Below are 15,910 nucleotides of genomic sequence, written 5' to 3' on the forward strand. Positions count from 1 at the left end.
ACTGTCTGGTTAGTAGACTGATCTGTTGACTGTCTGGTTAGTAGACTGATCTGTTGACTGTCTGGTTAGTAGACTGATCTGTTGACTGACTGGTTAGTAGACTGATCTGTTGACTGTCTGGTTAGTAGACTGATCTGTTGACTGACTGGTTAGTAGACTGATCTGTTGACTGTCTGGTTAGTAGACTGATCTGTTGACTGACTGGTTAGTAGACTGATCTGTTGACTGACTGGTTAGTAGACTGATCTGTTGACTGACTGGTTAGTAGACTGATCTGTTGACTGTCTGGTTAGTAAACTGATCTTTTGACTGTCTGGTTAGTAGACTGATCTGTTGACTGTCTGGTTAGTAGACTGATCTGTTGACTGTCTGGTTAGTAGACTGATCTGTTGACTGTCTGGTTAGTAGACTGATCTGTTGACTGTCTGGTTAGTAGACTGATCTGTTGACTGTCTGGTTAGTAGACTGATCTGTTGACTGACTGGTTAGTAGATGGTCTGGTTAGTATACTGATCTGTTGACTGTCTGGTTAGTAGACGGTCTGGTTAGTAGACTGATCTGTTGACTGTCTGGTTAGTAGACGGTCTGGTTAGTATACTGATCTGTTGACTGGTTAGTAGACTGATCTGTTGACTGTCTGGTTAGTAGACTGATCTGTTGACTGACTGGTTAGTAGACTGATCTGTTGACTGTCTGGTTAGTAGACTGATCTGTTGACTGTCTGGTTAGTAGACTGATCTGTTGACTGTCTGGTTAGTAGACTGATCTGTTGACTGTCTGGTTAGTAGACTGATCTGTTGACTGACTGGTTAGTAGACTGATCTGTTGACTGTCTGGTTAGTAGACTGATCTGTTGACTGTCTGGTTAGTAGACTGATCTGTTGACTGTCTGGTTAGTAGACTGATCTGTTGACTGTCTGGTTAGTAGACTGATCTGTTGACTGACTGGTTAGTAGACTGATCTGTTGACTGTCTGGTTAGTAGACTGATCTGTTGACTGTCTGGTTAGTATACTGATCTGTTGACTGTCTGGTTAGTAGACTGATCTGTTGACTGTCTGGTTAGTAGACTGATCTGTTGACTGTCTGGTTAGTAGACTGATCTGTTGACTGTCTGGTTAGTAGACTGATCTGTTGACTGACTGGTTAGTAGACTGATCTGTTGACTGACTGGTTAGTAGACGGTCTGGTTAGTAGACTGATCTGTTGACTGACTGGTTAGTAGACGGTCTGGTTAGTAGACTGATCTGTTGACTGTCTGGTTAGTAGACTGATCTGTTGACTGTCTGGTTAGTAGACTGATCTGTTGACAGACTGTTTTGAACTGAAGTTGGTTCTGCCCGGAGGGCGACCAGGTGCGGACGTGTCCAGTCTGCGGGTCGTGTTCAGCTGTTGTTTCGGCTTTAGAGGTCACCTTCAAGGCGAGAGACTGCAATATGCATATTGACTTTGAACATTATATAGTGTCCAGACCGCTCGTCCGCGTGCACCATCGCACGCATGTTGATTTTGTCAACCGACAACAGAAGCGATCAGGACATGCAGGTTAAAATATCAAAACGAACTCTGAACCATTTATATTAATTAGGGGCAGGTCGAAAGGCATTAAACATTTATGGCAATTTATCCATCCAGTTGCTGTTGCTAGCTAATATGTCCTGGGATATAAACATTGGGTTGTTATTTTATCTGAAATGCACAAGGTCCTCTACTCCTACAATTAATCCACAGATAAAAGGGTAAACAAAGTTTACTAGAAACAATCTCTCCTCCTTCAGGCTTCTTCTTCTTTGGACTTTATATGGCGGTTTGCAACCAACTTTAAGGTGCATTACCACCACCAACTGGACTGGAGTGTGGACCTCAGTTCATCTTTCAATCACCCACGTGGGTCTATGCTCCTAAAAATCAATGACGAGTTGGGAGAGGCAGGACTTGCAGTGTGTCGAGCGTCACAAATAGAGCCAAGTTTGGGACACGAGCGGTGTGGCCAGCATGTTACTGAGAGAGAGAGAGGGAAACGGCTCTACCTACACAAGCTGTGTGTGTGTGTGTGTGTGTGTGAGAGAGACCTCTACCTACACAAGTGTTATCTAGACAGTGGACAGGGGAACAATGACAGGATACGTTTCTGGAACTTTCCCCTCCAGTGGGCGCCGTGCCCTCTCATCCTGGGTCTCCCCTGCCGTCTGCCTCACAACACACTGGTTCAGACACACACACACAGCGTTAGATGTGTGTTTCCGGACATATTCAATCACTCCCTATCCCAGTCTGCTGTCCCCACTTGCTTCAAGATGTCCACCATTGTTCCTGTTCCCAAGAAAGCTAAGGTAACTGAGCTAAACGACTACCGCCCCGTAGCACTCACTTCCGTCATCATGAAGTGCTTTGAGAGACTAGTCAAGGACCATATCACCTCCACCCTACCTGACACCCTAGACCCACTCCAATTTGCTTACCGCCCAAATAGGTCCACAGACGACGCAATCGCAACCACACTGCACACTGCCCTAACCCATCTGGACAAGAGGAATACCTATGTGAGAATGCTGTTCATTGACTACAGCTCAGCATTTAACACCATAGTGCCCTCCAAACTCATCATCAAGCTCCAGACCCTGGGTCTCGACCCCGCCCTGTGCAACTGGGTATTGGATTTCCTGACGGGCCGCCCCCAGGTGGTGACGGTAGGAAACAACATCTCTACTCCGCTGATCCTCAACACGGGGGCCCCACAAGGGTGCGTTCTGAGCCCTCTCCTGTACTCCCTGTTCACTCATGGCTACATGGCCATGCACGCCTCCAACTCAATCATCAAGTTTGCGGCCGAGATCATTACTCAGTGGCGGAGTGGTTCCTGGAAAATAACCTCTTCCTTGACGTCAACCGAATAAAGGAGCTGATCGTGGACTTCAGGAGACCGCAGAGGGAGCATGACCCCATCCACATCAACAGGGCCGCAGTGGACAAGGTGGTAACCTGCACTGGCAGTCTGGACTTCAGGAGACAGCAGAGGGAGCATGACCCCATCCACATCAACAGGGCCGCAGTGGACAAGGTGGTAACCTGCACTGGCAGGCTGAAATGTTCCATCCACACAGACATGGTGAATGAAGATGGCACAACAGCACCTCTTCAACCTCAGGAGGCTTTAAGAAATTCAGCTTGGCCCCTAAGATCCTCTCAAACTTCTACAGATAAACCAATGAGAGCATCCTGTCGGGCTGTATCACCGCTTGGTACGGCAGTTAAACCGTCCGCAGCTACAGGGCTCTCCAGGGGCTGGTGCTGTCTACAGTATAGCACCTAGTGTCAAGATTAGAGAGTATTTGTAAATAAGGTATTTCTGTTTTTAATTTTTAATACATTTGCAAAAATGTTAACCTGTTTTCTCTTTGTTATTATGGGGTATTGTGATGTCATTATGGGGTATTGTGATGTCATTATGGGGTATTGTGATGTCATTATGGGGTATTGTGATGTCATTATGGGGTATTGTTTGTAGATCGATGAGGATTTTAATTAATTTAACCCATTTCAGAATAAGTCCGTAAGGTAATAAAATGTGGAAAAGGGGAAGAGGTCTGAATCCTTTCCAAATGCACTGTTCCTTTAAAGTATTCACACCTCTTGATTTATTCCACATTGTGTTACAGCCTGAATTTAAAATGGATTACGTTGTTTTTTTTCTCACCTATCTACACGCAATACCCCATAATGACGTTTCTCTTCTCTCTCTCTATCGTTTTTCTTCACTCTCGTTTCTCTTGCTCTCGTTTTTCGTTTCTCTCAAAATGTTTGCAAATTGATTGAAAATAAAATACAGAAATAATCTAGTTTACATAAGTATTTATAACCCTGAATCAATACTTTATAGAATCCCCTTGGGCAGCGATTAGAGCTGTGAGTTTTCTGGGTAAGTCTCTAAGAGTTTTCCACTCCAGGACTGTACAATATTTGCACCTGGTTCTTTTCTAAATTCTTCATTCTGTCAAGTTGCCTGTGCTTCATGTCTCAGTGTCTGGTGGAAAGCAGACTGAACCAGGTTTTCCTCTGCCTGTGCTTAGCTCTATTTCGTATATTTGTTTTATCTTGAAACTCTCCAGTCGTTGCCGACTACAAGCATACCCATAACGCACTCCCTCCATACCCATAACGCACTCCCTCCATACCCATAACGCACTCCCTCCATACCCATAACGCACTCCCTCCATGCCCATAACGCACTCCCTCCATGCCCACAACGCACTCCCTCCATGCCCACAACGCACTCCCTCCATGCCCACAACGCACTCCCTCCATGCCCACAACGCACTCCCTCCATCCCTCCATGCCCACAACGCACTCCTCCACATAACGCACCCTCCATACCCATAACGCACTCCCTCCATACCCATAACGCACTCCCCATACCCATAACGCACTCCCTCCATACCCATAACGCACTCCCTCCATACCCATAACGCACTCCCTCCATACCCATAACGCACTCCCTCCATACCCATAACGCACTCCCTCCATACCCATAACGCACTCCCTCCATACCCATAACGCACTCCCTCCATACCCATAACGCACTCCCTCCATACCCATAACGCACTCCCTCCATACCCATAACGCACTCCCTCCATACCCATAACGCACTCCCTCCATACCCATAACGCACTCCCCTACCCCATACCCATAACGCACTCCCTCCATGCCCATAACGCACTCCCTCCATGCCCATAACGCACTCCCTCCATGCCCATAACGCACTCCCTCCATGCCCATAACGCACTCCCTCCATGCCCATAACGCACTCCCTCCATGCCCATAACGCACTCCCTCCATGCCCATAACGCACTCCCTCCATGCCCATAACGCACTCCCTCCATACCCATAACGCACTCCTCCATGCCCATAACGCACTCCCTCCATGCCCATAACGCCTCCCTCCTACCCCCTCCATGCCCATAACGCACTCCCCTCCATGCCCATAACGCACTCCTCCATGCCCATAACGCACTCCCTCCATGCCCATAACGCACTCCCTCCATACCCATAACGCACTCCCTCCATACCCATAACGCACTCCCTCCATACCCATAACGCACTCCCTCCATACCCATAACGTTGTCTTTTTTTGCAGTATAACTTTAGTGCCTTGTTGCAACTTATGTGACTTGTTAAGGGAATTATGTTCATTTTTATTAATTTGTAAACATTCTAAAAACATTATTCCACTTTGACATTTAATCCATTTTAAATTCAGCCTGTTTATTTTTTATTTTATTTAACCTTTATTTAAACTAGGCAAGGCAGTTAGCCTAGTGGTTAGTGTTGTGCCAGTAACCAGCAGTTAGCCTAGTGGTTAGTGTTGTACCAGTAACCAGCAGGTAGCCTAGTGGTTAGTGTTGTGCGAGTAACCAGCAGGTAGCCTAGTGGTTAGTGTTGTGCCAGTAACCAGCAGGTAGCCTAGTGGTTAGAGCAGGTAGCCTAGTGGTTAGTGTTGTGCGAGTAACCAGCAGGTAGCCTAGTGGTTAGTGTTGTGCGAGTAACCAGCAGGTAGCCTAGTGGTTAGAGCAGGTAGCCTAGTGGTTAGTGTTGTGCGAGTAACCAGCAGGTAGCCTAGTGGTTAGTGTTGTGCCAGTAACCAGCAGGTAGCCTAGTGGTTAGTGTTGTACCAGTAACCAGCAGGTAGCCTAGTGGTTAGTGTTGTGCCAGTAACCAGCAGGTAGCCTAGTGGTTAGTGTTGTACCAGTAACCAGCAGGTAGCCTAGTGGTTAGTGTTGTGCCAGTAACCAGCAGGTAGCCTAGTGGTTAGTGTTGTACCAGTAACCAGCAGGTAGCCTAGTGGTTAGATCGTTGGGCCAGTAACCAGCAGGAAGCCTAGTGGTTAGAGCAGGTAGCCTAGTGGTTAGAGCAGGTAGCCTTGTGGTTAGAGCAGGTAGCCTAGTGGTTAGAGCAGGTAGCCTAGTGGTTAGATCGTTGGGCCAGTAACCAGCAGGTAGCCTAGTGGTTAGAGCAGGTAGCCTAGTGGTTAGTGTTGTGCGAGTAACCAGCAGGTAGCCTAGTGGTTAGTGTTGTGCCAGTAACCAGCAGGTAGCCTAGTGGTTAGTGTTGTGCCAGTAACCAGCAGGTAGCCTAGTGGTTAGTGTTGTGCCAGTAACCAGCAGGTAGCCTAGTGGTTAGTGTTGTGCCAGTAACCAGCAGGTAGCCTAGTGGTTAGAGCAGGTAGCCTAGTGGTTAGAGCAGGTAGCCTAGTGGTTAGTGTTGTGCCAGTAACCAGCAGGTAGCCTAGTGGTTAGATCGTTGGGCCAGTAACCAGCAGGTAGCCTAGTGGTTAGAGCAGGTAGCCTAGTGGTTAGATCGTTGGGCCAGTAACCAGCAGGTAGCCTAGTGGTTAGAGCAGGTAGCCTAGTGGTTAGGGCGTTGGGCCAGTAACCAGCAGGTAGCCTAGTGGTTAGATCGTTGGGCCAGTAACCAGCAGGTAGCCTAGTGGTTAGATCGTTGGGCCAGTAACCAACAGGTAGCCTAGTGGTTAGAGCAGGTAGCCTAGTGGTTAGTGTTGTGCCAGTAACCAGCAGGTAGCCTAGTGGTTAGTGTTGTGCCAGTAACCAGCAGGTAGCCTAGTGGTTAGTGTTGTGCCAGTAACCAGCAGGTAGCCTAGTGGTTAGTGTTGTGCCAGTAACCAGCAGGTAGCCTAGTGGTTAGAGCAGGTAGCCTAGTGGTTAGAGCAGGTAGCCTAGTGGTTAGTGTTGTGCCAGTAACCAGCAGGTAGCCTAGTGGTTAGATCGTTGGGCCAGTAACCAGCAGGTAGCCTAGTGGTTAGAGCAGGTAGCCTAGTGGTTAGATCAGGTAGCCAGTGGTAACCAGCAGGTAGCCTAGTGGTTAGAGCAGGTAGCCTAGTGGTTAGTGTTGTGCCAGTAACCAGCAGGTAGCCTAGTGGTTAGATCGTTGGGCCAGTAACCAGCAGGTAGCCTAGTGGTTAGATCGTTGGGCCAGTAACCAGCAGGTAGCCTAGTGGTTAGAGCAGGTAGCCTAGTGGTTAGTGTTGGGCCAGTAACCAGCAGGTAGCCTAGTGGTAACCAGCAGGTAGCCTAGTGGTTAGTGTTGTGCCAGTAACCAGCAGGTAGCCTAGTGGTTAGTGTTGTGCCAGTAACCAGCAGGTAGCCTAGTGGTTAGTGTTGTGCCAGTAACCAGCAGGTAGCCTAGTGGTTAGAGCAGGTAGCCTAGTGGTTAGAGCAGGTAGCCTAGTGGTTAGTGTTGTGCCAGTAACCAGCAGGTAGCCTAGTGGTTAGATCGTTGGGCCAGTAACCAGCAGGTAGCCTAGTGGTTAGAGCAGGTAGCCTAGTGGTTAGATCGTTGGGCCAGTAACCAGCAGGTAGCCTAGTGGTTAGAGCAGGTAGCCTAGTGGTTAGGGCGTTGGGCCAGTAACCAGCAGGTAGCCTAGTGGTTAGATCGTTGGGCCAGTAACCAGCAGGTAGCCTAGTGGTTAGATCGTTGGGCCAGTAACCAACAGGTAGCCTAGTGGTTAGAGCAGGTAGCCTAGTGGTTAGTGTTGTGCCAGTAACCAGCAGGTAGCCTAGTGGTTAGTGTTGTGCCAGTAACCAGCAGGTAGCCTAGTGGTTAGTGTTGTGCCAGTAACCAGCAGGTAGCCTAGTGGTTAGAGCAGGTAGCCTAGTGGTTAGAGCAGGTAGCCTAGTGGTTAGTGTTGTGCCAGTAACCAGCAGGTAGCCTAGTGGTTAGATCGTTGGGCCAGTAACCAGCAGGTAGCCTAGTGGTTAGAGCAGGTAGCCTAGTGGTTAGATCGTTGGGCCAGTAACCAGCAGGTAGCCTAGTGGTTAGAGCAGGTAGCCTAGTGGTTAGGGCCTTGGGCCAGTAACCAGCAGGTAGCCTAGTGGTTAGATCGTTGGGCCAGTAACCAGCAGGTAGCCTAGTGGTTAGAGCGTTGGGCCAGTAACCAGCAGGTAGCCTAGTGGTTAGATCGTTGGGCCAGTAACCAGCAGGTAGCCTAGTGGTTAGATCGTTGGGCCAGTAACCAGCAGGTAGCCTAGTGGTTAGAGCATGTAGCCTAGTGGTTAGATCGTTGGGACAGTAACCAGCGGGTAGCTTAGTGGTTAGAGCCTAGTGGTTAGAGGCGTTGGGACAGTAACCAGCAGGTAGCCTAGTGGTTAGAGTGTTGGGCCAGTAACCAGCAGGTAGCCTAGTGGTTAGAGCGTTGGGCCAGTAACCAGCAGGTAGCCTAGTGGTTAGAGGCGTTGGGCCAGTAACCAGCAGGTAGCCTAGTGGTTAGAGGCGTTGGGCCAGTAACCAGCAGGTAGCCTAGTGGTAAGATCGTTGGGACAGTAACCAGCAGGTAGCCTAGTGGTTAGATCGTTGGGCCAGTAACCAGCAGGTATCCTAGTGGTTAGAGTGTTGGGTCAGTAACCAGCAGGTAGCCTAGTGGTTAGATCGTTGGGCCAGTAACCAGCAGGTAGCCTAGTGGTTAGATCGTTGGGCCAGTAACCAGCAGGTAGCCTAGTGGTTAGAGCGTTGGGCCAGTAACCAGCAGGTAGCCTAGTGGTTAGAGCATTGGACTAGTAACCAGCAGGTCGACCTAGTGGTCGTAGATCGTTGGGCCAGTAACCGAAAGGTTGCTGGATTGAATCCTCGAGCTGACAAGGTCAAAATCTGTCATTCTGCCCCTGAACAAGACAGTTAACCCACTGTTCCCCTGAACAAGACAGTTAACCCACTGTTCCCCTGAACAAGACAGTTAACCCACTGTTCCCCTGAACAAGGCAGTTAACCCACTGTTCCCCTGAACAAGGCAGTTAACCCACTGTTCCCCTGAACAAGGCAGTTAAGCCACTGTTCCCTGAACAAGGCAGTTAACCCACTGTTCCCTGAACAAGGCAGTTAACCCACTGTTCCCCTGAACAAGGCAGTTAACCCACTGTTCCCCTGAACAAGGCAGTTAACCCACTGTTCCCCTGAACAAGGCAGTTAACCCACTGTTCCCCTGAACAAGGCAGTTAACCCACTGTTCCCCTGAACAAGGCAGTTAACCCACTGTTCCCCTGAACAAGGCAGTTAACCCACTGTTCCCCTGAACAGGCAGTTAACCTACTGTTCCCCTGAGCAAGGCAGTTAACCCACTGTTCCCCTGAACAAGGCAGTTAACCCACTGTTCCCCTGAACAAGGCAGTTAACCCACTGTTCCCCTGAACAAGGCAGTTAACCCACTGTTCCCCTGGACAAGGCAGTTAACCCACTGTTCCCCTGGACAAGGCAGTTAACCCACTGTTCCCCTGGACAAGGCAGTTAACCCACTGTTCCCCTGAACAAGGCAGGTAGGCCATCATTGTAAATGAGAATTTGTTCTTAACGGACTTGCCTAGTTGTAAAAGTTGTACCCACCCCGGCCAAACCCGGAAGACGCTGGGCCAATTGTCCGCCGCTCTATGGGACTCCCAACCACGGCCGGTTGTGATACAGCCTGGATTCGAACCAGGGTGTCTGTAGTGACGCCTCTAGCACTGCGATGCAGCGCCTTAGACCGCTGCGCCACTCGAGAGCCCAACAAAATAGGGAAAAAGGGTGTGAATACCTTCTGAAGGCTCTGTATACTCTGTTTTATATTCAACACATGTGGAATTTTGAAATGCTTTCTAAATGTAGTAGCAATCAAATGATAAACAACAGAGATTTCACCATTCTTACTAGTCACCATACGTAGTGACTGTACAAAATTGGCACCATTTCATATAACTGATGACAGAAAATGTTTTGCCCAGTGCAGAACTGGACTGTTTTGGGAACATAGCTTTTATGATATCCCCACCAGATTGTTATAAAACGTTCTGGGAACATCAAGCGAATGTGTTATACAAACATTCTCTAGTCATCAGCGCAACAGTTTTTTTTTCTCATGAGAACATTTGCTGCGACCTAATGAATGTTCTGGGAAATTTCACATAACCAATTTCGTTTCTCTCTCTCTCTCATTTCTCTCTCTCTTGTTTCTCTCTACTCTCTTTTTTTCTCAGCCCTCCTTTTCCCCAGAACAACCGAGACAACAACTATCTGAGCCTCAACTATGAAGGACACCGAGGTATGGGTTCATTCTGACCTTCCTGCTCAACGTGGTCCTTTGTGTTATATGATGTAATGATGTCTGACACTTTATTGGCTACTTTTGGCTACTTCCTCCCCCTCTACCTCTACTTCCTCCCCCTCTACCTCTACTTCCTCCCCCTCTACCTCTACTTCCTCCCCCTCTACCTCTACTTCCTCCCCCTCTACCTCTACTTCCTCCCCCTCTACCTTCCCCTTGTCTCCCCATCTACCTCTACTTCCTCCCCTCTACCTCTACTTCCTCTACCTCTACTTCCTCCCCATCTACCTCTACTTCCTCCCCCTCTACCTCTACTTCCTCTACCTCTACTTCCTCTACCTCTACTTCCTCTACTTCCTCCCCCTCTACCTCTACTTCCTCCCCCTCTACCTCTACTTCCTCCCCATCTACCTCTACTTCCCCCCCTCTACTTCCTCCCCCTCTACTTCCTCCCCTCTACTTCCTCCCCCTCTACTTCCTCTACCTCTACTTCCTCTACCTCTACTTCCTCCCCATCTACCTCTACTTCCTCCCCCTCTACCTCTACTTCCTCTACCTCTACTTCCTCTACCTCTACTTCCTCTACCTCTACTTCCTCTACCTCTACTTCCTCCCCCTCTACCTCTACTTCTACTTCCTCCCCCTCTACCTCTACTTCCTCTACTTCCTCTACCTCTACTACTTCCTCTACCTCTACTTCCTCTACCTCTACTTCCTCTACCTCTACTTCCTCTACCTCTACCTCTACTTCCTCCCCCTCTACCTCTACTTCCTCCCCCTCTACCTCCCCTTGTCTCTGGTCAGCACACTGAGCCAGGTCTCTCTTGGAAAATAGGTGTTTAATCTCAATGAGACTACTTCCTCCCCATCTACCTCCCCTTGTCTCTGGTCAGCACACTGAGCCAGGTCTCTCTTGGTGTTTAATCTCAATGAGACCACTTCCTCCCCATCTACCTCCCCTTGTCTCTGGTCAGCACACTGAGCCAGGTCTCTCTTGGTGTTTAATCTCAATGAGACTACTTCCTCCCCATCTACCTCCCCTTGTCTCTGGTCAGCACACTGAGCCAGGTCTCTCTTGGTGTTTAATCTCAATGAGACCACTTCCTCCCCATCTACCTCCCCTTGTCTCTGGTCAGCACACTGAGCCAGGTCTCTCTTGGTGTTTAATCTCAATGAGACCACTTCCTCCCCATCTACCTCCCCTTGTCTCTGGTCAGCACACTGAGCCAGGTCTCTCTTGGTGTTTAATCTCAATGAGACTACTTCCTCCCCATATACCTCTACTTCCTCCCCATCTACCTCTACTTCCTCCCCATCTACCTCCCCCTTGTCTCCCCATTTATCTTCCACTTGTCTCCCCCTCTCCTTGTCTCCCCCTCTACCTCTCCTTGTCTCCCCTCTACCTCTCCTTGTCTCCCCTCTACCTCTCCTTGTCTCCCCATCTACCTCTCCTTGTCTCCCCCTCTACCTCTCCTTGTCTCCCCCTCTACCTCTCCTTGTCTCCCCCTCTACCTCTCCTTGTCTCCCCTCTACCTCTCCTTGTCTCCCCCTCTACCTCCCCTTGTCTCCCCCTCTACCTCCCCTTGTCTCCCCCTCTACCTCCCTTGTCTCCCCCTCTACCTCTCCTTGTCTCCCCTCTACCTCTCCTTGTCTCCCCCTCTACCTCTCCTTGTCTCCCCCTCTCTACCTCTCCTTGTCTCCCCTCTACCTCTCCTTGTCTCCCCTCTACCTCCCCTTGTCTCCCCCTCTACCTCCCTTGTCTCCCCTCTACCTCTCCTTGTCTCCCCTCTACCTCTCCTTGTCTCCCCTCTACCTCTCCTTGTCTCCCCTCTACCTCCTCCTTGTCTCCCCCTCTACCTCCTCCTTGTCTCCCCCTCTACCTCCTCCTTGTCTCCCCCTCTACCTCCTCCTTGTCTCCCTCTACCTCCTCCTTGTCTCCCCTCTACCTCCTCCTTGTCTCCCCTCTACCTCTCCTTGTCTCCCCTCTACCTCTCCTTGTCTCCCCTCTACCTCTCCTTGTCTCCCCTCTACCTCTCCTTGTCTCCCCCTCTACCACTCCTTGTCTCCCCTCTACCTCTCCTTGTCTCCCCCTCTACCTCCTCCTTGTCTTCCCCTCTACCTCCTCCTTGTCTTCCCCTCTACCTCTCCTTGTCTCCCCCTCTACCTCTCCTTGTCTCCCCTCTACCTCTCCTTGTCTCCCCCTCTACCTCTCCTTGTCTCCCCCTCTACCTCTCCTTGTCTCCCCCTCTACCTCTCCTTGTCTCCCCCTCTACCTCTCCTTGTCTCCCCTCTACCTCTCCTTGTCTCCCCTCTACCTCTCCTTGTCTCCCCCTCTACCTCCTCCTTGTCTCCCCCTCTACCTCCTCCTTGTCTCCTCCTTGTCTCCCCCTCTACCTCTCCTTGTCTCCCCCTCTCCTTGTCTCCCCCTCTCCTTGTCTCCCCTCTCTTTGTCTCCCCCTCTACCTCTCTTTGTCTCCCCCTCTACCTCTACTTCCTCCCCTCTACCTCTACTTCCTCCCCCTCTACCTCCCCTTGTCTCTGGTCAGCACACTGAGCCAGGTCTCTCTTGGAAAATAGGTTTTTAATCTCAATGAGACTACTTCCTCCCCCTCTACCTCTCCTTGTCTCCCCCTCTACCTCTATTCAGCATTTCACTGTGAGGTCTACTACACCTGTTGTATTCAGCATTTCACTGTGAGGTCTACTACACCTGTTGTATTCATCATTTCACTGTGAGGTCTACTATACCTGTTGTATTCAGCATTTCACTGTAAGGTCTACTACACCTGTTGTATTCAGCATTTCACTGTAAGGTCTACTACACCTGTTGTATTCATCATTTCACTGTGAGGTCTACTATACCTGTTGTATTCAGCATTTCACTGTAAGGTCTACTACACCTGTTGTATTCAGCATTTCACTGTGAGGTCTACTACACCTGTTGTATTCAGCATTTCACTGTGAGGTCTACTACACCTGTTGTATTCAGCATTTCACTGTAAGGTCTACTACACCTGTTGTATTCAGCATTTCACTGTGAGGTCTAACTACACCTGTTGTATTCAGCATTTCACTGTAAGGTCTACTACACCTGTTGTATTCAGCATTTCACTGTGAGGTCTACTACACCTGTTGTATTCAGCATTTCACTGTAAGGTTTACTACACCTGTTGTATTCAGCATTTCACTGTAAGGTCTACTACACCTGTTGTATTCAGCATTTCACTGTGAGGTCTACTACACCTGTTGTATTCAGCATTTCACTGTGAGGTCTACTACACCTGTTGTATTCAGCATTTCACTGTAAGGTCTACTACACCTGTTGTATTCAGCATTTCACTGTGAGGTCTACTACACCTGTTGTATTCAGCATTTCACTGTGAGGTCTACTACACCTGTTGTATTCAGCATTTCACTGTAAGGTCTACTACACCTGTTGTATTCAGCATTTCACTGTAAGGTCTACTACACCTGTTGTAAGGTCTACTACACCTGTTGTAGTCAGCATTTCACTGTAAGGTCTACCTACACCCGTTGTATTCAGCATTTCACTGTGAGGTCTACTACACCTGTTGTATTCAGCATTTCACTGTAAGGTCTACTACACCTGTTGTATTCAGCATTTCACTGTAAGGTCTACTACACCTGTTGTATTCAGCATTTCACTGTAAGGTCTACTACACCTGTTGTATTCAGCATTTCACTGTGAGGTCTAACTACACCTGTTGTATTCAGCATTTCACTGTAAGGTCTACTACACCTGTTGTATTCAGCATTTCACTGTGAGGTCTACTACACCTGTTGTATTCAGCATTTCACTGTGAGGTTTACTACACCTGTTGTATTCAGCATTTCACTGTAAGGTCTACTACACCTGTTGTATTCAGCATTTCACTGTGAGGTCTACTACACCTGTTGTATTCAGCATTTCACTGTGAGGTCTACTACACCTGTTGTATTCAGCATTTCACTGTAAGGTCTACTACACCTGTTGTATTCAGCATTTCACTGTGAGGTCTACTACACCTGTTGTATTCATCATTTCACTGTGAGGTCTACTACACCTGTTGTATTCAGCATTTCACTGTAAGGTCTACTACACCTGTTGTATTCAGCATTTCACTGTAAGGTCTACTACACCTGTTGTAAGGTCTACTACACCTGTTGTAGTCAGCATTTCACTGTAAGGTCTACCTACACCCGTTGTATTCAGCATTTCACTGTAAGGTCTACTACACCTGTTGTATTCAGCATTTCACTGTAAGGTCTACTACACCTGTTGTATTCAGCATTTCACTGTAAGGTCTACTACACCTGTTGTATTCAGCATTTCACTGTAAGGTCTACTACACCTGTTGTATTCAGCATTTCACTGTAAGGTCTACTACACCTGTTGTATTCAGCATTTCACTGTAAGGTCTACTACACCTGTTGTATTCAGCATTTCACTGTAAGGTCTACTACACCTGTTGTATTAAGCATTTCACTGTAAGGTCTACCTACACCTGTTGTATTCAGCATTTCACTGTAAGGTCTACTACACCTGTTGTATTCAGCATTTCACTGTGAGGTATACTACACCTGTTGTATTCAGCATTTCACTGTAAGGTCTACTACACCTGTTGTATTCAGCATTTCACTGTGAGGTCTACTACACCTGTTGTATTCAGCATTTCACTGTGAGGTCTACTACACCTGTTGTATTCAGCATTTCACTGTAAGGTCTACTACACCTGTTGTATTCAGCATTTCACTGTGAGGTCTACTACACCTGTTGTATTCAGCATTTCACTGTGAGGTCTACTACACCTGTTGTATTCATCATTTCACTGTGAGGTCTACTATACCTGTTGTATTCAGCATTTCACTGTGAGGTCTACTACACCTGTTGTATTCAGCATTTCACTGTGAGGTCTACTACACCTGTTGTACTCAGCATTTCACTGTGAGGTCTACTACACCTGTTGTATTCAGCATTTCACTGTAAGGTCTACTACACCTGTTGTATTCAGCATTTCACTGTGAGGTCTACTACACCTGTTGTATTCAGCATTTCACTGTAAGGTCTACTACACCTGTTGTATTCAGCATTTCACTGTGAGGTCTACTACACCTGTTGTATTCAGCATTTCACTGTAAGGTCTACTACACCTGTTGTATTCAGCATTTCACTGTAAGGTCTACTACACCTGTTGTATTCAGCATTTCACTGTAAGGTCTACTACACCTGTTGTATTCAGCATTTCACTGTAAGGTCTACTACACCTGTTGTATTCAGCATTTCACTGTAAGGTCTACTACACCTGTTGTATTAAGCATTTCACTGTAAGGTCTACCTACACCTGTTGTATTCAGCATTTCACTGTGAGGTATACTACACCTGTTGTATTCAGCATTTCACTGTAAGGTCTACTACACCTGTTGTATTCAGCATTTCACTGTGAGGTATACTACACCTGTTGTATTCAGCATTTCACTGTAAGGTCTACTACACCTGTTGTATTCAGCATTTCACTGTAAGGTCTACTACACCTGTTGTATTCAGCATTTCACTGTGAGGTCTACTACACCTGTTGTATTCAGCATTTCACTGTAAGGTCTACTACACCTGTTGTATTCAGCATTTCACTGTGAGGTCTACTACACCTGTTGTATTCATCATTTCACTGTGAGGTCTACTATACCTGTTGTATTCAGCATTTCACTGTGAGGTCTACTACACCTGTTGTATTCAGCATTTCACTGTGAGGTCTACTACACCTGTTGTACTCAGCATTTCACTGTGAGGTCTACTACACCTGTTGTATTCAGCATTTCACTGTAAGGT

General features: G+C 48.0%; 1 protein-coding gene across 1 annotated transcript in view; it reads left to right on the forward strand.

The window, feature by feature from the left end:
* The window catches only part of map3k22 (mitogen-activated protein kinase kinase kinase 22), a 164,845-nt gene that overhangs the window by 70,248 nt on the left and 78,687 nt on the right, over positions 1-15,910 (forward strand). The window contains 1 exon segment of the mRNA XM_065019206.1: positions 10,016-10,080. Within this exon segment, the coding sequence (XP_064875278.1) occupies positions 10,016-10,080 (65 nt within the window).

This window comes from Oncorhynchus nerka, linkage group LG6 (assembly GCF_034236695.1).
Source record: "Oncorhynchus nerka isolate Pitt River linkage group LG6, Oner_Uvic_2.0, whole genome shotgun sequence".
Lineage (NCBI taxonomy): Eukaryota > Metazoa > Chordata > Actinopteri > Salmoniformes > Salmonidae > Oncorhynchus > Oncorhynchus nerka.